At 31.6% G+C, this 27,677-nt stretch overlaps 1 protein-coding gene across 1 annotated transcript in view; it reads right to left on the reverse strand.

Annotated features, from left to right (window-relative positions):
* Positions 1-3,784: 3,784 nt before the first annotated feature.
* The window catches only part of LOC134722736 (uncharacterized), a 34,573-nt gene continuing 10,680 nt past the window's right edge, over positions 3,785-27,677 (reverse strand). Inside the window, exons 5-9 of the mRNA XM_063586358.1 lie at positions 25,717-25,755; positions 24,828-24,878; positions 6,309-6,851; positions 4,818-4,901; positions 3,785-3,899 (exon numbers count right to left, since the gene is read on the reverse strand). Of these exons, the coding sequence (XP_063442428.1) occupies positions 3,803-3,899; positions 4,818-4,901; positions 6,309-6,851; positions 24,828-24,878; positions 25,717-25,755 (814 nt within the window). The 3' untranslated portion in view covers positions 3,785-3,802. The remainder of the gene's footprint in view (positions 3,900-4,817; positions 4,902-6,308; positions 6,852-24,827; positions 24,879-25,716; positions 25,756-27,677) is intronic.

Here is a 27,677-nt window from a genome sequence, read left to right on the forward strand (position 1 = left end):
ATGCTGCTAATACAACATGTATGTATACTGTGTTATCAAGACATTTTGATTTTAATCACGCTACTAGTGACATATATATTTCAAACAAAGGTAACTCGATCATGTGAACGCTATCGTTATAAATAAACTCATCAAAGATACCAAGCTTACATGTTTGTACGCCAGACGTACTCGATGACGAAACGTCTACAAAAGATTCATCGAATGTTATTCGAACCAAAAACGTTAACAGGGCAAATCAAGTACGATTAATCATAGATTTAAAGCTTACTCGCTTTATATCAGTTTTGTTTTACGTTCATTATTCTATACATAAATGAGGCCTTTTGTTTTCTCGTTTACATGGTTTTACATGTGTCATTTCGGGCCTTTTGTAGGTGACAATGCGATTCAGGGGTTCCTTATTGTTAAAGATCGTACGGTGATCTTTTTTTGTTAATTTCTGTATTATTAGGAGTCTTATTGGCAATCATACCATATCTTCCAATTCTTATATTTACAAATATGTATCTTTAAAAAAGAGCGATAATTCTATAAAATTAAATATTTTGCTATCAATTATTTTGTAATCATCAATTGAGTTTGAATTGAAACTGTTCTACATGCACATTTAATGATAACAATTACTGTTGCATGTTGAATAAATACAATTCCTTTACCTTAAACTTATTAAACGAAACCTTTGACAACATTTACATTGGAAACGTTTTCACCAGAACATGTTATGCTTATAACTAGTATTCTGTACTTGCCTTGCAGAAAATGTAAAATAAAATAATTTTAATGAACCTATCCTTAAATACATATAAATGTACGTAATATAAGCATGAAAAGATGATAGAAACAGCTCTGTGTTCATGAAGTTACATTTTATGTAATACTTAACTTACGTTAATTTCATATTTTCTTCCTTTGAAGATTTAATCTCTTGTGTCAGTTTTTCCAGCTCCTTTTCTTTCGCGTCTAGTTCTCTACCAATAGAAATAATAATAGTATAAATATTCTTCCGGTTCAGGCCGCTGTTTTCTGTCAGGTTAAAAAAAAATGAGATTTTGAATGATTTGTGTTTATTGTTTGCCTAAATTATCTGTATAATTTCATTTGAACTGGGTTTATAAATTATTATTATTGTACGTTTTTTACTTTGTTTATTAACAATCGAAATGGAGCGGGTTTCTTTTAAAGAATGATTAGGAACTTTTAATTGGTTTATGCACCCGTTTACATTGGAGACTTTATGTTTCGAGCACCACCCAAGACACATTACCTGTCATAATATCCTTCTGGTGCAACAAAAAATGTCATTCGTGATAACTTTATATTTTGTTTTTTATTCGTAAAATTTGTTGGCTTGCTGTCATTAGACCCGGATTTGGTTTCTCTCGACCGCTTTATGACACTGTTACAATCAATAATGGGTATATAGTTAAGTCTTAGATGCATGATTTTTTTATTAAAGTTTTTTTTTAAAAAGCTCGGTCTGGGCTTTGCTCATTGTTGAAGACCGTACGGTGATCTATAGTTGTTAATGTCTGTGTCATTTTGGTCTCTTGTGGACAGTTGTCTCATTGGCAATCATACCACATCTTCTTTTTATATATGTTTAAACTCACATGTTATGAGGCTATTATGCAATATATTGACGTTTACGTGTTGTGTAAAATTACTGTTATCAGATGCATAACAGGAAGTGGGTACCATGTTGCTTAATCCAGATTTATTCCTTGTGTGTTTGTGAGTTAATGGATTTGAGAGAATTGAATATCAGAAAACCAATACTGCTTTGATTGTTGACCTGTCAAAAACAGCAATGCATGTGGTAACAACCCCTTTTACATTTTAACTCTGACTTAATCAAGGCGAATTTTCATTTAAATTTACACTACTTTTTTGCTATATTACCTAAAATGAACTATGTCATCCATCATGTATTACAAATGGAAATGTGTATTATGCACATCGCTTTTATTAGGTCTTGGAAGATATTGCTTACAAAAAACATGTTCATGTCTATCAAAACAAACATACATGAAGGACTTATTGTGACTTTTAGGTGTAATACCACCATCCAGTGTCATAGGAAAAGGGTTAAAAAGATATATTCCCTTCAATTTGACAGTTGTAGGAAATAAATACTACATTCTATTGCAGTAAAAAAAACCTGAGCTTTCGAAACATCTTTTTTTTATTTGATATTTCTATAGAATACATACTTTTTTATGTCCCGAAGCAGCTTTTCTTTTTCTAAATCTTTTATGTATAATTTTTCTACAGTCCTGCAAATTAAGGTTCGACTGTTACAAAAACGGAAATCAATATCAAATGCTGTAACGGTAACAATGTTGCATATCTTCGCCAACGTCAAATTGAAAATTTTTGCGTAGCATGTTTGTGAGATTTATGCGATATTCATGCCATCGTGGAAATACTAGGTAACAAATCCCGGTTCTCATTAGTTGCTTTATAATGTTTTAAAGATTCAATTGGCAAGAATTGGATTTGAAATTGGGAACATTTTCCAGACAGGAAAAGATACCAAATGATGATTTTTTTTCAGCATGGGTATTCAACATCAGATTTGATTTATGAATAATGTTACCTTTGCCTGTTTTACCATACTAAATAATGTCGCGCTATTTCATATTTGAAAAAAGTGCAGGCAGGTAATTTTGATAAATTGGTTATGTTGGAATAATTCAGATAAATACATACTCAATTAGTATTTGCTTCGCACCACTGAGTGATACTATAAATTGCATTCTATATCTAAGCAATAATAGACAACAATACGACTTTCAACAATGAAAAGCCTTAACGTTTTGGTCGGCTATTAAAGGTCCGACATGAAAAATAGGTTACAATTCAATTGAGAAAATAACAGCCTAACTTCTACGAAAGCAATTTACGAAGTAGGGTTTTAATTTATTGATAACGAAATCAATATTTGTACCAATAAAAACAATATTCAAAGATTTAGTTACAGTGTTGCAAATGAAGAATAAGTTTATTTACTCTGAGTAAATTACCCAAGACCAGATCAACAATTATTGTTACATGCTGAATTAATGCGTGCTATGATAGTACTCCATACGAAGTACTCCATATTTATTTAGATCAGTGAAACTTGTTGCATGTAAGCATTCAATTTAAAGGTTATAACAACTGTGTTTCTCTCTGTAATGTATCAGAAGTGGTCAACCGGAATACTTCGTTAATATGGAACTAGTGTGCCAAATACGGATGTCAGGTTAACAAATGACACGACAAATAAGTAATTTAAGACTGATTGTTACCTTTTTAATTGATGACAAACCACTATTGGACGCCCAATATAAGCTACGTCACGTCAAAACCAATGAATAAAGTTCATCAGTGTTAAACGTCGTTTACCTCTTACTCTCTTTACTGACGAATATCTCGAAGGCATAGTTCATGAATATTCCCCCAAACTATTCAAAATAGGCCAAGATAAGTTGGGTTACGATCTAGGGGTATAGTAGTAAGAACAGAGATAAAACAACGCCATCGGACTCGATGTTTGGCAATTGCACTTAGTTCTGAAAACTTGTTACGGTCCTTTATTTTGTCGATTGATGTATTTTGGGTTTGTACAACATAACTTTTTCTGTGATTGTTTATGATGCCTTTACACAAAAACAATTGAATGGAGGCTGATCGATGTGTTGTCTTAGATACATGATTATGTTATGTATAGGACTGGACTAGCTTCCAGTAACTGCAAGTTCTCGTTTAATTAGTTTTACTTATGTACCAAATGCTGTGCCCAAGACTTACTACTTTTTTATACGTACTTTTCTTCCATTAATTTTTTTTCGTCCTTCCAACATTGATTTTCTCTTGTCAATCTTCGGTTTTCGTTGTCCTTCTCTCTGATTGTTCTAACAATTGAAATACAAATTTGACGTTTTCACATGGTTTACAAAAAGTGGTTTAACAAACAATAAGTTACTGGTTGCATGTGATCAACTATTGAAATTGTGAGTCTATTCCCTTTTCGCGAATTGGAATGCCCCTTTCTTCGACTTCCTTTTATTTGTATAGTGACCATAACATTTCAAATGTCCTTGCACCTTAGTTTCCCATTAATTTTAGTGCATTTTGTAGTGATCTATTTTTAGTTCGCTATGCATACTTTCAGGTTTTACGTATGTTGTTTATAAGAAATGCAAAACAATAACACCTGGGGAACAAAACTCCTTTGAAATGTGATCCCAGAAAGTGTTCATATTAATGAGGATGGTTGTCATTATGTGTATAGTGCAATAGTTTACTACAGTTGTGATTAGACAAATTTTTTTATGAGAGATCTTTATATAATATTTACCATTATTTTTACCCCAAAACTTTCATATTTATTATTAGAATCAATCATCGATGATCCTTCTATCTTGTCATTTCAATTTAACATTATTCTTTGTCAGAGTGAAAACTGGAGTATACTACTAATTTGATAAAAAGCTCTCATACTTGGTTTTATTTTATGTCATTATCTTTTGACAGTAATTTTGTATATAGAAGCACGTTGATAATTTGATTACTATTGCAACACAATGAAACTGTGAATGCAAAACATTCGATACACGTTGCGTCGAAAAAATTGTGTATAAGCTAGAGTTTGAATAAGTCATGTGTAATATCGTTGATTGGTTTGATGTTTTCTGACATTATCAAATTTTGTTCAGTATTTGCCTATAGCAGCGTGGACTCATTTTGTGACTATTACACTGTACACAACGGTTAAAGACATTTTGATACAGCGACGATATCTCTTTACTTTTTTTTAATATATAATATACCTGTCATTGTTGTTCTTGTATCTTTTGTTTTCTAACTGCAAATCTTTTATTGTATTCTTCTGCACACGGCATTGTTTACATGTACTGAAAAAAGTGTTTAACCGAATGGTAGTTTTTGTATTTATTCATGTAATTATCATTTTATCCTTATCTCTTTCTGCTGACTAATTTAATATTTCTCGATCAATTATATTAACCAATCATCAATTTCATGTGATTGTATTACATCAATAAACTTGCAGATTATTACATACTTTGAAATTATTGGTGAAAGTATTAAAAATGCATACAAACAAAATTTCAGCAAGTAAATGATAAAAACGGTGGTTGTTCTGCCCGTTGGACATTACATTACTCACAGTTACATTTTTATCTGCACCAAGTGAGCATTTTAACCATGAATGTCTCTTTAGTAATGCTATTGGCAAAATAAAATTCAAAACCCCTTGCATTATGCAAACTGAGAAAAACTGATAATCGTTTTATAAAAAAATAACAAGAGAAAACTCTGATCTAGGAAACAGTACAATGCATGCGAGAGGTACATTGCAAGAAATAACTGCTAGTAGTCCTTCGTTATTTGTATTATTGTCATTTTGTTTAATTTCCTTTGTTACCCTTTCTGACATCGGACTCGAACGTCTCTTAGACTGAGTTTTACAATGCGTATTGTTGTGTGTTTGGTTTATCTACATACATTGGCTAGAGGTATAGGAGGAGGGTTCAGATCTCAAAAAACATGTGCAACCCCGCCGCATTTTTGCGCCTGTCTCAAGTCAGGAGCCTCTGGCTTTTGGTAGTCTTGTATGATTTTTAATTTTAGTTTTTTCTGTAAATTTCGGAGTTTAGTATGACGTCCATTATCACTGAACTAGTAACCTATTTGTTTAGGGGCCAGCTGAAGGACTTATCCGGGTGCAGGAGTTTCTTGCTGCGTTAAAGACCAATTGGTGGACTTCGGCTGTTGTCTTCTCTATGGTCGGGTTGTTGTCACTTTTACACAGTCCCCATTTCCATTCTCAATTTTATCTTAATAAATCCATATTGCCACCTGTGAATTCCTAAACTTAGACAATGGAACGATCAATTATAAAATTTTAATCATGCAACACGCAAAACTTCATGACAATTAAAAATCTTATAAAAGTGTAATAAAATGTGTTGTATGATTCCAGTATACTAATAGATGATTGTTTTTTATTTTTCGGGGGCTTTTTTTTCATTTAACTTTCAAAGATTTTTATTTAAAAAAAAAATTGATATGGTATGCATGTGTGCGTGATATGCCATCGGAGTAGAGAGAATAGAACAAGCTACTTGTTTTTATTTTTATAAATAAAGGTGACACCATTTTTAATATTGGTTTTATATGTACACTATTTCAGGCGTATATATTATCTATTTTGTGTGTACAGAATCATTTCTCATAACAATCAAGCGCACCGCTGATTAAAAATCATTATCTTATACAATACAGAAACTTCTATTTACCTTGTTTCAATCTTTGATTTCATATATTCTATAACTTCTTCATGCAGAAGTTGTTTGGTAAAACTTGGAACCTCTGCTAAACGCGGTTCGTTGGGTATTCCAACTAATTCCTGAATTTCACTTTGTATTGATCTATAGCACGAGTGAAATGTGACATCATGTTTCTCAGACCTAAGATTCTCAAGTTCTGATAGCATATGTGTGTATCGTTTATGAACCAAGTCAGTGTTCGCAAGAAATGCCACGAAATTGCGTTGCTCTTTGTTTTCGTTGTCTTCTATCTCGATTGTTTTATTATCCCGCTTTGATTCTATATACGACTGTAGTTCTTTACAGACAGATTCGATCAGCTCAACACATTCTTTACTCTTTTTATGAAGTTGTATAAGGTGATTTCCTTTAGATTTTTCTTGCAGGTTTGAAATTTCTTCTATTTTCGATTTCAAGTTCTGGATAACTTTTGTTGCTTTTTCTCTATCTTTTAGCACACTGTCGGTTATTTCTGAGAAAGGATGTGTATTGTGTGTCGATGTCACACACTTACTGCAAATTAATTCATAAAAAGGCAAGGAAAACAAAATCAAAACGTTTTGTTGATGCTCTCTGTCAATCACAATAAGAAAGATAAGAAAAAGTGGTATAAAAGCTAAGGATACAGCTCTCAACCAAATATCAATTGACGTAGAATTGAACAACTGTTTGTCAACATAAGTGTATCAGCTACTATCTATTATAGTAGCCATAAATATTATTGATGTTCTAACAGTATTTATTTTTATTATCTATATAATATTTTTATAACTACTATCATTATCATAAGTATGAAAGCTATTGTAACTATTATAATTATGATTATTGCAATTGTAAATTCATTTATTTATTCATTTTGCACTTGCATTAGGTTTTGCATTCCTTAGACTGATTATACAGACTTTACATTCTGTTCCATTTGTACTGATTGCTATTTTAGGCGAGGAAGATTAACAAAAAATGTTGCTGGCATTTACCTTTATCTTTCCTTCGTGAGTTACTATAATAATGATATTCTGAGCATATGATTTTCACCACAAAGGACAAATATAGTTGAATGTATATTTGATATTATTCCAAGGAACGAAGGAAGTATATCAATCTCATTGAAGACACTTGGGTTTACCGTATTTTTTTATTATTATTTTATTTTTTATTTTAGGAAAAAACAAACTTATAGTGAATTCAAAGAGAAACTTATATATGTTAGCGACAATAAGTGAAATTAAGCATTAAGCTTACATCCTAGGCAATAAGCTAACGCATAGGCAGTAAGTTTAATGCCTAAATGCTGTTAGACCTTAGTCTTAAATCCTGAAAAAATTGTGCAGGCATTAAAGTTAATGCCTAAAATAGAAATCCCAGTAAATAAAAGACATTTATTCATTTAGATGAAAATACATTTGTTACATAATAACATTATGAAAACTAAAGTTTACAATGTCATCAACCGGAAATAAAATCACTAATAAAATATGATAACTATATTATTTTAAACTCATTAGATATGAAAACTTGATTTAAAATGTGTGTTAAATTTATTTGATATCACAAGTTGTGAAACTTTAAACAAAGAAAAAAAATATCCAATAAAGAAATTGGAAAATAGTGTGAGCAAAAATCTTAAAATTGGTGTACTTTTGACCAGTTTAAAACAGCTCGACTAGTGAAGTATAAAAAACTATAAATAATTATCATAATTATTAAATAGAATCTCCCCATTTTTTTTTGGATATAATCCATTTTTTTTTTATCTTATTTATTTTTTGTAATTCCACAAAAATTGGGTTAATATGATTATAAAAAATAATTGTTGATGAAAAAATCTTATGTTGGTGCACTTCTTTTTTTTTGTTACCGTCCTTTGAAAGTACCCAATTTTGATGATTTTCCCATTTTTCATCAATTTTTACCTATTTTTGGGCTATTATCTTGAGAAAAAAATCCCAGTCCAAAGTTTATTTTTTTCCATTCATCCAACAAAGATGAAGTGGATTAATCTGAATAAATTTAACTTAAAAAAAAACAAGTATTATAAAGTTTTCGATTTTCAATGAGGGTGGAAGTGTAAAGTGTTGTTATAATTAAAATTGAGGGAATGGTATTTGTTCGAATATGCAATCCAACATGTTTAATGTACGAATAGTAATTACACCAAAATAAGAAACATATAAAAACACTACATTATCAGGATAATAACTTAAAATAATTTCGTCCAGATATTTCCAAAAATTATTCTAAAATGTAATACTATGCCTGTACAAAAGCACTTAGTCTAGCTACGTATATTCTCGGGAAGTAAATTGAAAGTAATATTCATACATATTAACTCGCAATTTATATTAATTTGAGGCAGTAATAGTCCATCAGCTGGTATGGCAAAATTTCAATTCTGTGTTACACCCCAGGGTACCGCAATTTTTTGGTATAAATTTCAAGAGTAATATATGATGAATATTTTAAGAGGTGTTAGACTTTTGAAAAAGTGTCCAAAAGGGGTTAAAAGGGGACTTGTTTAAGGGTATATCAAAAATTTTGTTTTGCACATATTTACAGAAAAATGTAAAAATAACCTATAATAAAGTACTACTCTTTTTATTAAATGGAATAAATAATACCTTATTAAAACGCAGGCTAATTTACATTTAATTTTTAAATCGTAGAGGACCAAGAAAAAAGGGGGAGGGTAATTTCCAAAATTCATGATTTTAAATGAAAAGAAGCAAAAGTACTAATTTTCTTGATAAGATGGTATATTTTTTATATTGAAACATAGAGCATAATGTAACTACAATGTAAAGGCTGTTGAAAAAAACCCATTTAAAAGTAAGAAACAAAAACATAGAATCAACGACAGACACAAACATAGGCAACTAGAAATGTACGATTCTGGCACAAATTTATACATCATATTCATGAAATTTAATAACTGACATATTAAAACACACAACACTGTCAGGGTTTCTAGATCTATATCTTTTTATTTTATTTTTTTCAACCGAATCACTACATTTTAAGGTCACGCAGAAGGTCAATCCATAGAATCATCATCAGTTTGGTCACCTGCATCTACCGAATTATCATTATCATCATTTCCATTATATTCGTCGTCATCGTTAGCAATATCAACGTTTTGATAATCCTTATATCTACAAGCTTTCGAGCATTTACATACAGGTATCTGTTCAGGATAAACTTTGTTGAACACACACCAGCTTTAAATGAACAGCACTTCAGAATTGTTAAAGCATCTAACGCTGGTGGTTGGTCTAGCCAATTGATACTGATCAAATCTTTTTAAACAATCCAACTGTAGTTGTTTAGCAATAGACCAGTGTTGTGTTTAAGAGCAGATTTCCAAATCTTCGTCTGAAAGTTAGCTTGTTTAATGTTCTTTAACATTGCATCTTTTGTAGATGACAATACATTTTTTTTTGGCTGCAATTCAAAACGTTCTGATTTTTATTTTAATTTCATCGATATTTTTAATTTCGTAGCCATATATAGAACACGAAAACCTCTCGAGTGTTTTGCCAACTCTTCGTCAACCTCTTCAAAGGTTTCACCACGATGGAATAGACCTTCCGAAAACACATAACGTGTCAAAAAGCCGAATACATGTACTTTGCTTTTTTTCCTTTACCAGACAAAACACTTACTGAATCACAACCTGTACTGCTGTGAAATCCTGGCAGTTTTCTACAAATATTCTCACCAATCTAACAATTGTAGAATTGATATGCAACTGGGAAAATAGTAAGCCAATACTTCCACATCAATGTCAGAAGGTTTTGTAAGAATGGAGTCGTAACTTTTGTCAGCTGCATATTTTTGCATTAAGAAACATTTTGTAATCGGCTTCTTCCTGTTTGATTATAAGATAAAACCATTTTTCGCTTTTTCATTCCCAACATTTATTTTGTGGCACATACTTCCATGTAATACAAATAAATCAATACATTTAAGTGTAAATCTATAGGATTATTTACTCTTTTCCGAAACAAAGAATTCAACAAGAGCAACTTTGTTTTCCCCAACTAACAAACATTTCGTCCATTCCCAAGAACACGATTGTGATGTTCTAGAACTTATCGTAATGATTTGCCCTCCCCAGGACCTGCTTTTTAAAAAAATTTATGGATATTTTGGGATACTAATCAGTGACAAAATCAATACGGGACCTCTTTTCGAAACTAAAAGGATGGTTTTTAAAATAACTATTGCCAAATAAAAAAAAAGTGCGTGGTATCCTAGTAATGGGTTGAATAACTGCCATGTCATCAAATATCCACATGCTTTCATTAGGAATGACCATTTTTATAAAAGACCATCAAGGACAGATTTTAATTTTCATTACATGTGTACCATCAAAGATTGCAAGATACATTGGAAGAGGACTTAATTCAAACTGGAGAGCCTTTTGCGCAACCAACTATCTTGTCTGGGCTTTGACAAGCAGGCGACAATTTTTTTATCTGCTCTCAATGTTTTGTTGTTCTTAACAGCCATTCACTGCTTAACTTTTATTTCCTTTTTAAAAAATGTTAGCAATAATATTTTTTTAATTGTTTTGAAGATATCGGTTGACTTTTGTAAAAGCCGTTCATTAATGAAAATTTTTGAAGCAAATTTTCCCTTTTCATACGCGTTTAGAAGGTTGTACATTAATTCCGAATAAGCAACAGAACCCGAGAACAAGCCATATAACTGCTCAGATGTTTGAAATGGATTTGGTCAGCTTTGCAGTGTCTGAAACAATTTCATAACATCAGTTTTGTCTCGCTTCATTCAAGTTTTTTGAAGTTCTTTTTGTGCGGATGTTTCAGGGTTACCCATTCCTACCAAATCTCGAATTTTAAGGATATTGAAGCTCTTTCCACTGCTGGTGGACGTTTCGTCCCCGAGGGTATCACCAGCCCAGTAGTCAACAATCTGTGTTGACATGAATATATATCAATAATATGGTCATTTATATAAATTTCCTGTTTATAAAACTTTGATTTGTTCGAAAAACTAAGGATGTTCTTATCTCAGACAGAGACTACCTTAGCCGTATTTGGCACAACCTTTTTGGAATTTTGGATTCTCAATGCTCTTCAACTTTGGACTTGTTTGGCTTTACAAATATTTTCATATGAGCGTCCCTAATGAGTCTTATGTAGACAAAACGCGCGTCTGGTATACCAAATTATAATGTTGGTACCTTTGATAACAATGTCATGTACATTTAACAACCAACGCTTAACAGAATCTTTATTTAAACTGAAAACAACAAAGCCAATTTATTTTGTATCTCTTAGAAACCTAAGAACGTAAAAAGTATGGCCAATTCTCATAACTGACTATTTGACGTTCATTCAAAGCGATGTTTGTCGATTGAATGACTTAATAATCTTAAGTCAATCACTACATAGCTAAAATACAAAATGTAATCAAGCACACTTTTATTGAGTTCGATAGAGTGCACCTTTTCTGAACGCAAAAAAAAAATCACCTTAATTTGTACCTTTCAGTAATATTTTGTTACACATTCACTTTATAAAATAATTTGTCTCACCAAAACATCATAAATCGACATTTAAATGTGTGTTTTAAGTTGTAAATTGATAATGCTTATGTGTGAATGCATTGTACATGTTGTATACTGAATCAAAGACGGTAATTTGATGATTTCCGTAATTTAACGAGTATTTGCACGTACATATATTATATCAAATATTTCATATTTTAGACGATATATAAATACTGCAAATGATTGAAACATTGTATTATGATTAATTCTAAAGTTTAATTAACCAAAACGGGTCAATTTATAACGAATTTCTTTATGAAAGGAAAAAATGTGCCTTAATTTTTACCAAAAAATCGGATTGTTTGTAATGTAAAAAAAACTTTTTTTTAAAACAAAAAATCTTCAGAGTAACATTAAATATGATAGTTTTGTATCTGTTTTAGTTGTTTACACCTATACTTTATTTTTTTTTAGTCGCTTTTATCAAAAAATTTAATAAGAAATTACTATGTCGTGATTGCTAAATGAGGGGACCATTGAAAGGGACGTTTTTAAACCTCTTTTGGACACTTTTTTTTTTAGTCTAACACCTTGTATTTTATCAATAAGATAATGAAGTTGAATTCTATCAAAAAAAATCGCGGTACCCTGGGGTGTAACACAAACTCCTTAACTAGAGCACTTTTGAGAACTAGCTGATGGACTATAAATATTTGAAAATGATTTTGTTGGTAGTTCTTGGAATGCGTGATTTCAAAACAAGACCATAAGACGTAGAAAATACATTATAATACTCGATATGTAAGACAAATCGACATCATTTGGTCTGAAAGTTGTCTAATCAATACCACGACAATGATATCACTTCTCTTTATCTCTAAATAACAACAAAAGTACCCGCATAACGGTATTTCGTGTACACAAGATTGTATACGATCAATTGCTGTGGAAAAACAAGCTATAGACGTTAAATAATGTCGTCAAAAATATAATATTGGAAACTACATTTTAACTTCGGAATACATTACATTCAGTAATTCATTAAAAGTCCAAGAAAACGTTTTTTGTAAAGATCATAAATGCAGAAAAAATGAATGAAAGATATAACCAATTTTATTTGCTAATTGAAAATTAAGCGGAATAAAATAATTTAAGACAACAGAGAAGATAATTCTTTTGTAATTGGTTATTACTAACCGACTTAAATAAAAGAGTGAGCTATTAATACTGTAAATGTATGATGTCTCTAGTCTGGTCAAAGGGTCAGAGTGTCCTACTTAATTAAACGATAAATTGTTGAAATTATATAACATGTTTTCACGTGCAGAAAAATTTCACTTATGACCAATGCATGATTGGATATCATCTTTCTTATTGGTCAATGATCTTGCGGGTCAGTACGAGTTCACGTGTAAGTGCATTGTGGTCACTTCCTTTTATCATCAGCATTTGATGTGTTAACTTGTGATTCTTATCAAACAATTTGTTAAAAATTCCCACCCACATACCGCCCTTAATGTTATCTTCTGAAGTAGATATGTATATATGTTTATTTATGGGGCAGATTTTTCTCCCCACCTTTGCTATTCTTGGTCATTTATGCAATTGACATGATATTAGTTGATGTTATTTCGTATTAATTATGTATTATTATTTCATATCAAATATGAAATTTTATGTCAAATGTTTTATTTGCAAAATGTTTTATTTGCAAAATGTTTTTTTTTGCATTTTATGATTTTGAATCAATGACCTTTTGCGTCAGTTTAGTTTTTATATCATATAGCAAATCAAGCTACTCTGGCTTGTGTATACATATTGTGTTTATGGTATATAGCTGTCTGTCTTAAAAGTCTTTTTGTAAACTATATGTTATTCGTCTGGCGGTCGATTATTCGAGAAGCAAACAAGACCTAATTTTTGCAATGTATCAGTAATATTATAACCTAGTATAGAATCAAGAGATGTGGATTTACCACCAATGTGACATAGACATGGATTTAAGCAATTTTATGTATCGGTTTAAATGATTGTCAAACCGCTTACTCAAGAGTTATTTTTAAAGTCCTTCCACAAGAATATGTTAAAAAAATTAAAGAAATAAAAGGCTCATAAGGGGGCGTCGCTCACCTAGGTAAAAGTGCATCTGACAATGGACTCAGCATCATTTCGTTGTGTTTGTATTGCTGATAAATTTGTATTTTTATGACAGGTCCAGTCTGTTTCTTTTAGAAAAAAGTTTGTTTTAAGTTGATCTTGTGTTTAAGATAAAAGGGAAAATTGCCAAAAAATCGTGAAAATCATTTACATATGGCAATGAATTCAATAATGAATCGACGACTAATCTCATCAATTTTGGATTATTTGCAGTATGAGCTTAGTTATCGTTTTTTTGCTATTTAAAATTATGTCTATTTTAAAAAAAAAAAGAAAAAAAAAAAGACGTAAACACATTTGCAATCGGTAAAACTCGTCACTTAAAGGAAATAATCTAATGAGGAGTCGACTAACGATTATAGCCTTTCAATTAACTTATTTGTAGATCTTGTCTTGCAAATACTTATTGCTGTGTTTCCAACTCCTTACTTCGGGTAGATACGTAAACCATGTGATAAGGTTAAACATGTTTGTTGCGCTCAACCTTTCGAGAAATCTTGGATTTTGATGTTAAATAGATTGTTATTAGCTCAAAATTGGATAAAATTTGTTCTTTTCGGGGCAACTACAAGTGAGTAAATCTGTTTCTTCTGTTTGTTGATGAAAAACAATTGACAGTGCTGGATAATATATTTATTTTGTGAATATATGTATCACTTTACACCTAGCTTCATGAGCTATTAGATTAACCGGGAAATAACTGCCACATCTACGGCAACGTTCATCTCTGAAATAATAACATATATACGGCAAACCTTATTTCTTCTAATATACATAAACAACAATTTGATGTAATGATTGAATATGTTAAGTAATATCAATATAAGGATATATGTATTTGGCAACACTTTTAGGAATTTTGGATCGCAATGCTCTTCAACTTTGTACTTTATTTGGCTTTTTTAACTGTTTTGGATTCGAGCGTCACTGATGAGTCTTTTGAAGACGAAACGCGCGTTTGGCGTATATACAAAATTGCGTCCTGGTATCTATGATGAGTTTATTTGAGCAAGGAGTGGAATTTGAACTTCGATTACGTTTTTTACTCGGGGTTTCATATTCACCTTCACACTCTGAATTTTCAAAGTCTTCAAAGATATTTTCTATCAATTCTTTACCGGGTTTGCTGATATGAACCCCACTCGGGTCATTTTAATTAACAGGGCACGGAACGGTGTTTTGTTTGGAGCAAATTCGTCCCATAGATCAATATATTTTAGCACTTGACTTTTTACACAGAGTTTTTGTGTAAAGCTATTGACAGACCCCTGCTGCTGTATTTAATGCTTGTATAGAGCTACCCTTACCTCTTTTGAGTAGAATACTGCAGATACCTAGACGTGCATTTTGATATTTGGTTTTTAGTGTTTTCTATGAATGTCGTAGGATTTGCCGTTTTTTGCTCGGTGTGATTTCTGTGCTTACTGATGTCATTTGTCCCTAATGATAAAATCCCATTAGTAACATAGTTAAGAATTTACTATATTGTCAGATTGACACACAAGTTTATCAATTTGATCAAAAGTGGTGCCTGATACCGCTATATTATTAATACTTGGGTCCAAATTGGTTTGTATTTCGTTTTGGTCTACCAGAGTTTTTAGTTCATTTTATACATCAGTATGTGTAATACCCTTGGTGAATTTAATACCGAAGTGAATAGATATGTGTCGTTTGATTTGAGCTTTATGAGCGTCTATGAAAACATGTAAACAACTCTCGGGTTACTCACAAAAACTCAATATATCTTCTCAAGTTATAAGGTTCCAGCAAAAAAATTTATGGATGCTAGGGACAAAGTCAATACCACTGTTATAATCCACAAATATCTCCCACAAGATGAGTAAATAAATGGAAATTAAACTTTTTACTTAGAGCTCAGAAAACCTGGACTTGGCACATCAAGGCCACATAACTCTCTAAAATCGCTGACTAAATAATTTAACAGTGATGTATTGATCACGTTCGTTAAAAAAACACTCAAATACTGAATTATTTTTAATTATCTTTTCTGTTCACATAAAATGTTATATCAAAAACCTTCCAGTTTAACTTTAATAATGACAACATTCGAAAAATGAAATTTGAAATTCATAAACTATCCTCTTGAAACATTTTCATTCTGTTCAACTTACTTGTTAGTTAAGTATACTCTTACATTTATACAAATAACATTATTATGCTTTTAATCAGGTATCATTACTGTTGTTTTTTAATGTCAGCATGATTTTAGAAATTGAAAACCTGCCTCTTCTGCATTATGATGATACTAACGGTGTCATTGCATCTAGCATTACTTTGTATTACGCATTGTCACATTAACATAAATGTTTAAATATTAAGTCAATAAATATATAAAATGTGATTAAAAGAAGCTTGGGCTTTTATGTGCCTTTTCAGGAAATAGTTACATCAGTGTTTACTCGTGACTGTATTACCTTGTAGAATACAACATATGGGATGCATGGTGTCAATATATGACAAATCCTGGTGGCTTGGCAGCAACAACAAAATTATCAAGATGTAGTATGTGTACTTTTTAAAAATCGCTTTTTAATTTGAAATGTTGTTACAAGAAATTCCTCAACACAAAATTATAGTTTCTGGTATATATATGGCACCAATATGGATTCTTATTTCAGACAATTTGCTTAATATATGAAAAATATTCTAAATAGTTGTAATATTTAAACACTCTTATTTGTATTTCTTAGGTGAAAGATCATGCTTGACATTAAAACCATCTTTTCTCAAAATTGTTAACCACAGAACTTTGAGGCCCCGATAATCATTAACAAAAATAGTAATTTCGTGTCGCATATATGGTGGCATACTATTTTTACATATCATTTTAGTTTTTAGTCAGTTAGGTTACAATTCGATTCGTGAAAAATCCACAAATGTAATGAAACTTTTATATGTTGATCTCTTGATGTATTTTGGACTCTTTGTCAAGCAAGTTTTTGTAATATATTTTAAGGCCGGTTGAGGAGACAAAACTTTATTTAGATGTGCGATTTTTTTATTATTATTATTTTCCGTAATGTCTGTTGTTAAATCAGCATATTACCATGCGGTATAACACAGATAAGCACAGTATGAGTTTCAGTACTATGCTTATGATTGCTGTTCTCCTTGTACATGTACCTACTTCATATCTGTGACCAATTTATAAAACAACCCAGGGTTTTTTTTCTACTCTAGCTTTACAAAGTTCTATGACGTCATTTCAGTTTTCAATTTAAATTCATTTTACACACACAAATTTAACTTCTGTTTTTAAACACAGAACCTCGTAACGAGTTTATACATAGCGTAAGATCGATGTTTATTGAATTCAGATAAGACAGATTATTTGTACCTATTCCAAATGATCAGACAAATTAACCTCAATTGTCTCAACTTCATTCAAACTCATAGATCGGAAACAAACTGACAACGCTATGGCTAAAAAAAAGACAAATGATAGTACACAATGCATAACATAGAAAAACTAAAGACTAAGCAACACGACTCAACCACAAACGGGGATGCTCTTAGGTTTTAAGAAAAAATGGTTTAGATATAAATTTCTGTTTTGTTAGGACAATTCTTTCTTATAAAGGGACACCTGTTAATATATCAACTAAATAAAAGAGGGACGAAAGATACCAGAGAGACAGCCAAACTCATAAATCGAAAATAAACTGACAACGTCTGGCTAAAAAATGAAAGAAGACAAACAGACAAATAATAGAACACATGACACAACATAGAAAACTAAAGAATAAACAAAACGAACTAAACCAAAAACTAGGGATGATCTCAGGTGCTCCTGAAGGGTAAGCAGATCCTGCTCCACACTTGGCACCCGTCGTGTTGCTTATGCGATAACAGACCCGGTAAATTGTCTAATTCGGTAAGTCACATTTATTAAAGGGAAGGGAATTGTAGTTACGACGTAAGTAAAATATTCGATATCATTTGTGAAACGGTTATTCCATAACGGTCAACCAACTCGTGATGGCGTCCGTAAAATTTACAAAGGACTGATTTTAACTTCACTATTTGGAACTCTTGGTTTAATAGCTTCCTTGTGAGCATCAACCCTCTATCAAGAAAATCACGATAGGAAATTCAAGCACGGGAATATCGTATCAATTGGGAGACATATACCCCGTTTGCAGGTGCTGCTGGGATGTTGCTACTTAGAAATGGAAAGTTCACAATTGAAAAGTTGAAAACATCTCTTTTGTCGTAAAGTTTTGACTTCAACCGACCCTAATTGTCAATTTCTAGATGTAAGTCAAGATATGAGGCCGACTTAACTTTATCTGTTTCACCGTTATCACTAGTTCGATAGGATAGATGCGTTCAACATAGTCACTAAATTTTGAATTATTTCGTGAAAGAACGTCATCTATATAGCGGAAAGTAGAGATAAAGGATATTGCTAACTTCTTATCTTTCTTCCTAAGAAGTTCCTGTATGAAGTCAGCCTCATAATAATAATAAAAAACAAGTCGACAAGAAAAGGGGCACAATTGATTCCCATTGAAATGACGACAGTCTGTTGAAAAACACATCCTCCGAACGTAACAAATATGTTGTCAATAAAAAAAACAAGCATCTTGATAATGTCAGTTTCAGAGATTTTTTTGTTTGAATCATCGTGATTCTTTACAAAGTAGGATTTATCCCTCCCTAAAACAAGATACTGGTATATAAACTATGTCGCACAAATATAGAAATGAAAATATATATGACCCAGTCTCTTACAAAAAGGGGCTGATATATTACACTATTCAACATTATCCAAAAACAGAATAATAAATATGTGGGAAGTGAATTAAGGCACGGTAATACCTCCTAAGAAACACAGAGCGTATGGTTAAAGGTAATTATATAACATCATATAAAATTATTTCTTTAAAGAAAAAAGACAAAAATGTAGAGGATTAGTTTGTCGTTAAAAACTATATGTACTGTTGGAGGTAGACGACGTCTCAGCGACTACAATCGACATTTGACGGAACTCACCATCCTAAAAAATTTTGGAAGCTTTACACAACTATACATCTAAGAGTACTTTGCATAGATATGGAAGAAAATTGAAATTGGTGGTATATATAACATCAGACAAAAAGGACAAAAGTAAGGAGGAGCGATCAATTTAGTTTGACTCAGTGCATCAACTACTTCCCAACCAATAAACAATTAGAAATTTGTTTATTTTACCATGACTTACACACATGAAGTGTTATCGACCATCAGGTGATAATTCCACTTACATTTCATAGATGTGGTATGTTTCAACTAACATTGATGTACGTGTTATTGCTGTATTTAGATGATTAACTGGAGATGTTTTCAGCTATTCTCAATCTAAATGTTGAACCGTTTACATTGCTTGGGAAACCGTAGTACATGAAAAAGCTATTGACATTCAGCAAGACAACTAACAAGTATTGCCAATTGAGATAGGAATTCATGCTAAGAATGGGGATCTAATTACAAAATTTGCGTTTGAAGGCTACGGGTTTATGTTTATAACTACACAAAGACCATCAGCGAGTATCAATTTGCGATTCGAGTCAAAGTTATTTAAAACGTGTTATTATTGAGATGAAAAATTGAGACATCTTAATGATCGACCGTTATGAGAATGCAATCGTTACATTGTGAAGTGATAAGGTTAATAAAATTGTTCCTCACATAAGCTTTTTGGTTTTATTCTAAATTGACTTTATCAGAATAATAGAATTTTCTCTGGCGTATCGTGTCAATTTAGATCTATATGACATTGGGTAAACAATAAATGAATAAAAAATAAATGAATTGAAGATTAAAACATGTTAAGATATTGTATCTGAAGTCCATATTCCCGTTTCTATAACGCGTTAACTTTATGTTATGTAACCAGAAAACGATTGTATCTTGCCTCGGTACTCGATAATCGATATTACTTTTGTAATTAAACCTTTTTGCAATCGAAATGGATGTAATTAAAACTAATGTTGTTATTATTATCCAGTATCGAAAGTCAAGATTCATCAAAACGCACAAGGAACGACGATCAGACTCTTCTTCGCGCATTTCATGAGAAGTTCATGCATCCTCCTGTTGCCACTCTAGATCTTTTTTCTCTATCTTTTAATGGTTTTTTTAAAGTTTTTTCTCAGACTGTTTACTGTAGAGTAATTAGACTATCCTACATTCAGCACCATTGCTATGGATGTGTCGATGATAGCAGGTTTGACATATAAGAAAGTAGTATCGAGATGCAGCTTTCACACGACATTTACTAATAAAAAAGGTAATCTAACTTTAAATGTCTCTTTCATTATCGATAGTCTGTTTCCACTTGAAATATTTCAAACATCTTTAATTATAATTTTAACAATTAACTATCAAAGCTTTAGTACTTTTTGTGTTCTTTTTGCGAGACAACCTGATGAGTCTAGCCCTTTTCAATTGAATATTACAGTTTTACCGCTAATTGTGTGCTTATAGATTATAGGGGATTAAACTCTTACAAACTTTGTTAACCTAGACATACTCTGATGTTCCCGTCCCAAGTCGTGATCCTGTAATTCAGTGGATGTTCCTTGTTGCTGTTTTCCCGTTTCGATTGTTTCACCTTTTGTTATATCATTGACTTTAGACACACACACAAAACATTATTTGTAAATAAATATCGCTCAGGGTAAAATATTTGTCATAAAGGGCCAACCCGTGGTAAAATCACGATATATTCAAGCCCCCATGAATTATTTCTTAATTTCCCATTAAATGAAATAAGAAAATTCCCGCCTTGATTGTCAATTTTTTATTGTGATAATTATTTCACGACACGTTGCTATTTTTTTTAAATGAACGTTTCATCATTCTGAAATTTGTTTTTCTATGTTAAATCTGATTAGTTCCTTGATAACTTTTATTTTTTTTAATCCAATTCCTTTAAATGTAGACTTTATAGGTGTCACCTATTTTTGTTTAAGACTGCAGAATTATAAGAGTGCATTTGTCATAGTTAAAACCCATGACAATAAGATCCCATGCATGCGCTATACAGTCATAACGTCAACTTATGTATGCCTTTTGTTGATTTGCTGAATGTGTCAGGGCCAAAAAATAATATCGACTAGTATCATCATATAAAAATGAAGTTTGTATATACAAATATGCAAAATATACATGATTACTGGTTATTGGGTAGATAACGAATATTAAGTATACACATGCATGCATATTTGAACTTATATACACAACCGTTAGACACCATGCTTTTTCATACTATCATTGTTCAATGTTCATTAAATCATTATATCGAAATGATAGCCTCATTCAGCATTTCGTTTATTTAAAAGATTTTTTTTTAAATAACAGACAAATAAAAAAACAAGAAACACATCATGTCTATAGTATAGGCATAAGAGATCGGTCTCAACAAAAGTGCAATGAAGTATTCCATGCAATTATGTTTTAAGACGTCAAATATATCAGAAAAAAACGGGAGCAACGATGCTTAAATATTCATATTTCAAGAAAGCATACAGGAATTGAAATAACAACTCATTTGGTAAAGTGCAATATATTTATTTCTTTTGAAAATGCATTCTCATACATTTCATTTTTACTAATTTTCGCGAAAATATTGAAAAGTTTCATCAGATATTCGTTTATCATCTTAAAGGAACACTAACTGTCAAGTTCATGGTCACCGATTTGACTTAAATTCTCATATTTGATTTATCACAAAGTGAAATTTACAAAAGTTTAAAATTAACAACTAACTGGGCATGGACTCGAGAATAAATAGCTTCGTTTCGTGTGTATTTTAGTCTAGATACCATCTCATTACCTATCGAGTTGACCACCGAAGACCTCAAATGGTCACATATAGCGATATCAACATGAATACAGATATGTTAAATAGAAAGTGAACTCGTACAATTGTTTTTTTCTAGGTGTCTGTTGAATTCCATATTATAGATTAAGAATATATTTTAATCTGTTTTTATCTGTATACGAATGAATTTTGTTGATCGAATCAGTTAATCAAATGATTAACCTTGGTTTCATTTTCAATGTTAAAATTCTTTTTCTGTGAATAACCGAACATGCTCAATACACGATTCCAATCTCTAGCTATGGGGTTAAATCAATGTTTACATGATTACGGATTCATTTAGGTCAAATTATTTACTTGTAAGTGAATAATTTCTAATTAACGTTTCTTAGTTTTATTTGACAAAATTGAACCAGACTGGTTTATTATGACAAAAAAAGTACTTTAGATTTGTTATAAATCTTGTATCAAGAGCCCCTTTAATGTCTACCTAATACAGAAGTATATCCAAAGCCATCAAATGAGTGGAATACAAATGTCATATTCCTGACATGGTACAGACATTTCCTTATGTAAAAATATTGGGGAAAACCTCGTTTCATTGCTAGCAAAATTTTCACTATAAGAAAGTGGTATAGAATAGGTCATTTCTGGAATAATGTCTTTCACCGGTAAAGATCGTTTTTTTGAACGCCTTTATGGCGTCATTTACCAGATAGAAGGCGCGCCTTAATCCCTGCTCTATTAAAAATTTCCAGCACATTTATAATCGTCATTCTGTAGGGTAGTATAGAAATAATTAATGTTCCGTAAGTACATAATAGGTATACCGTATGGCTGAGGAAGGTTTACCACCCTCTTAGATATTAATTTCCCAAATATTTTGTGCAGTATAGAATAAAAAAAATCACCCGTTTGCTCAACATGTGTTGGAAATTTCTATGCATACATTTTTGTCACGTGGTGATAGATGTCACATGACAGATTTGTCTGGAAACCGTATCCAGGAACTGGCTTATTCTACTATATTGACAACAGGAAGGCAACCCTTTTTGTGACTAGGTTAAAAAAATAAAACCACAATGATTTGTTTTGATACTAAAATGAGGTATATGTTGTGTTAATTTCACTTATATATGACTGCTGTCAAACCGCAGTCATAATGTTATGATAGTTGTGTATAAATTCATAGTGTTGATATATGTGATTTCTGTCTAATATTCATATGTACAATTATTTTACACAATTTTATCCGGGTAAGAGTATCAAATATTGGGTTTTTAGTTGATCATGTTAACATATTTTGATTGCATTAACAGAGAAAGTAATTCATTTGCTAATCTCACCGACAATGACAAAGTTATATATATACTTAACCCATCAACACCAACACAAGTGAATAAACTAGGATCCTTTATAAAAAAGTCAATGGAACTGAGGACAGGGGACCCTTTAATATTTACCTGAATTTGTGTATATATATTGAGTTACTTAGTTATTGTCTTTATTTGTTTTTGTTGTTGTTATATTATGTCACAAACTGTAAAGTTTATATGGCAATAAAACTTTGAATTTGAATTTGAATTTGTTAATACAGATTTTCTTCTTTTATTTCAGTGCTGAATTAATGATCCACTGCTGGTATTGTAATACTGTTTTTGCAACACAATCCGATCTCAATGGTCATCTACGATCGAATCCGCTGTGTTCAAATTATCACTCCTACAAAGACAATAACAGCTGACTATTTTGTGACAACTAATATGCCAATCAAAATAACTACGTTCAATTGTGATTTCATATGAGAATGTTTTCACTCAACATGCTCAAACACCAATGTCTTCTTGCAATCTTCATTTGAAATGTTACTATTGCCAAACACCCTAAATTATCCAAGATCTTTTCAATCGTCCTGTCTTTTAAATTGACGTAAAAGAACGGAGCAAACAGAATTAGTGACATGCCCAAACTATTATAAATAACGTCTTTAGATTGATTTGGATGCATTTGAATGATAATTTACTTATATGTCTGCTATGCATATAAAAAAATGGGTTTAAACCACATTTTAGCAACGTTTGTTTACGTTTCCTTGTTGTGATGATTTTCGGTATCAGGAGCGTGTATTTTCCCATAAAATACCTTATTTCGTACGTCATCATTCTATGACGTCGGGTACTTCATTCATAAAAAAAAACATATGACGTTGGAGTACAATCGGAACAGCCAATGCAATATATTCATATTTTACCACGGGTGTGTAATCAAAGTGTTTGAAGGACATCATGTTAGAATCTGATATGTAATATGAAGTATTCAAATAAAACAGTTGACCCAAACCCATACTTTGGTTACATACATTGCAAGGCTCTTTTGTCATAAACACATGTAACTACTTATCCCTATAAACTAGTTATACTCAATCTCAACTTAAAGGCAGAATGACAAATCATACCTGTTTTACGCTATTGAAACGATTTCAAACAGAGATACAAATATTTTGATAAAAGTCCATAAATGATTTTCGAAAAAATCCACTCTGATTCAAACCAACTATTTTCTAAAATATATATATACATAAGAAACTTTTCATAAAAAAAAACTAAAAAAAAATGCACCGTTTTACTTAAATGTACATTACGGTTGATAGATGATGACATACAAATAGCTCCTCCAATTTTTAGTTCATTACACTTGAATTTCCTGTGTACTAGTATATAAATTTTTGAATCCTTTTTTATTTATAAAATGTTGAGCATAATATAGTAAGATGCATGGTATACTAAAATTGATTAAAGGAATACTTTTATTGTTCCGTGTTTCGAGTTTTTTTGTTTTTTTAATTTTCAATACTTATCTTATACTTTATGATATTTAATTCTTACATTTTAGAAATAAATTTGATAATTTTCGATTTAAGAATATAAAAGTACATGTTCTAAAGAATGGTATCAAATTGTTATTTTACAAAAGGTATCAATGTACTCACGATGGCAAAACTGGTCTGCTGGGTAGTGGTGGCCTTCGATTACGCATCATCCTGTAGAAACAAAATGTTTTGTTTTATTTAATCATATGAACAATTACCAGGTTGCATCACACTGCACGACAATGAACTTAAAATTTGATTTCCTTAAAGGTAGCATATTTCTATGTCCACAAAACAATGCTTCCAAGAACATTTTCCTTCTTCGTCAAAAAATTTCTCCGTAATAACTAACTTCTGAACCTGAAGCATAGATGACTATTTAATGGATTTTAAATATTTCTCTCCTTTTAAATATTATGTACTTCCAGATTTATAGCTGCTTGAGTTTTAATTTACTGGCTTTAATTTTTTTTAGCGAGAGACAGTTCACAATGATAGCATATCTGGCAAATTACTTTATATAATAGACTTCCAATTGTTAAGTGTCATTTTTGTTTTTCAGCCGTAATTTTTTTTTCCGAATCCAAGAAATGTTGAGGGTTTCTTTTATAATAAAATGAAAATGCTATGAGTGTTTTCGAATATATTTTTAAAAACATTTTCAAAAGATGAGAAAACAAATTTGGTTGATTCACAATTTTGAGTGTTGACCACCAGTAGTTTTCATTTCTTTTTTGAATTACATTTCTTTTAATTTTTTCTCACTACATTTTGAAAAAATCATATCAACCAATCAAAGACAACAATCTTTTATGAAAAACTTAGTTGCATTCATTTATTTTTAAACCAACACTATATTATTTCAAAGTAATATGCTTACTTAGGAGACTACGATTTTCGAATTCTTCCTTTTCTTGTGTTTTCGACGTCTTTTAACGTATAAGTACAACTAATGCTCGAAATCTCCAGCGCAAGTGTTTTTTTTATCTCTATATTATGAAAAACTTACATTGACATATCTGGAATAGGATGTGGATTAGCACTTTCCCTGTAAAAAGTGAATTTAATACTTATAATTCATATATGCATTCCAAGAATGTAACATACTTTATGAGGATGAAAGGAGTAGGGCCACGAAGGGTAAAAAACGGCCCTGTCTAAGAACCTGACGAAATTACTGCAGAATGATCCCTTACTAGGTTAATTTATAAATTGATAACCACCAGACTTGTAACTCTGTTTGTTTAATATAACTGAGCGTCAGAAAAGACCATGGTGAAATCCTATTTTAACAATTTTTGCGTAACGTCAAATTTGTTTTTCTTGACGTTCTTATAACAATATAATCATTTTACCACAAAAAATATTTTTCAAAATATTTCTTGAATCTCGTACACATAGTTCCTTCTTTATATATATACACACTCGTCTAAACATCAATCCAACAATGTTAGATCTGTAAATTTGCTTTCACACATTTTTGGTTCTTCCCTCGCCGGGATTCGAACCCATGCTACTGTGATATCGTGACACCAAATCGCCTGCACTGCAGCCGTCCCGCTAGACCACACGACCACCTGGGCTCTACAAATAATAGAGCTTTCGCTGGCCGTGTGTTACCTTTCCTCGTCAGTTTTAATCTAGCGGCGTACTACAGTACATGATATATAAGGCATGAAGATGTAATTGTTACAGATCAGCTAAATTATCTATAGTAAAGGATCCTACAAATTAATGTAAGATACTGTCACAGAAAATAATTATATTTATAAGTACGTCTGAGTCAGTGACAACTCTACAACAGATGTTTCCATCGGATCGCCATCAATGATGGTGATACATGGCTGTGTACATAATGTATATACAACTCGTCTAAACATCAACCCAACAATGTTAGATCTGTAAATTTGCTTTCGCAAATTTTTGGTTCTTCCCTCGCCGGGATTCGAACCCAAGCTATTGTGATATCGTGACAATAAATCGCCTGTACTGCAGCCGTCCCGCTAGACCACACGACCACCTGGGCTCTACAAATAATAGAGCTTTCGCTGGCCGTGTGTTACCTTTCCTCGTCAGTTTTAATCTAGCGGCGTACTACAGTACATGATATATAAGGCATGAAGATGTAATTGTTACAGATCAGCTAAATTATCGATAGTAAAGGATCCTACAAATTAATGTAAGATACAGTCACAGAAAATAATTATATTTATAAGTACGTCTGAGTCAGTGACAACTCTACAACAGATGTTTCCATCGGATCGCCATCAATGATGGTGATACATGGGTGTGTACATAATGTATATACAACTCGTCTAAACATCAACCCAACAATGTTAGATCTGTAAATTTGCTTTCGCAAATTTTTGGTTCTTCCCTCGCCGGGATTCGAACCCATGCTACTGTGATATCGTGACACCAAATCGCCTGCACTGCAGCCGTCCCGCTAGACCACACCACCACTTGGGCTCTGCAAATAATTGAGCTTTCGCTGGCCGTGTGTTACCTTTCTTCGTCAGTTTTAATCTAGCGGCGTACTACAGTACATGATATATAAGGCATGAAGATGTAATTGTTGCAGATCAGCTAAATTATCTATAGTAAAGGATCCAACAAATTAATGTAAGATACAGTCACAGAAAATAATTATATTTATAAGTACGTCTGAGTCAGTGACAACTCTACAACAGATGTTTCCATCGGATCGCCATCAATGATGGTGATACATGGCTGAGTACATAATGTATATACAACTCGTCTAAACATCAACCCAACAATGTTAGATCTGTAAATTTGCTTTCGCAAATATATATACGAGTCTAAATTGAAAACTACGTTCAAACCTATGATTGCATTGGATAAAAACCGCAATTTTTATACGTGTGCATGTAAACAAATTTCGTTGTAGAAGGGTCTAAAAACAGCACAAACAACATTTTCCAAAAGACCAAAAAGGTGAAAAAGAATATT

Source organism: Mytilus trossulus, chromosome 6, assembly GCF_036588685.1.
Source record: "Mytilus trossulus isolate FHL-02 chromosome 6, PNRI_Mtr1.1.1.hap1, whole genome shotgun sequence".
NCBI lineage: Eukaryota > Metazoa > Mollusca > Bivalvia > Mytilida > Mytilidae > Mytilus > Mytilus trossulus.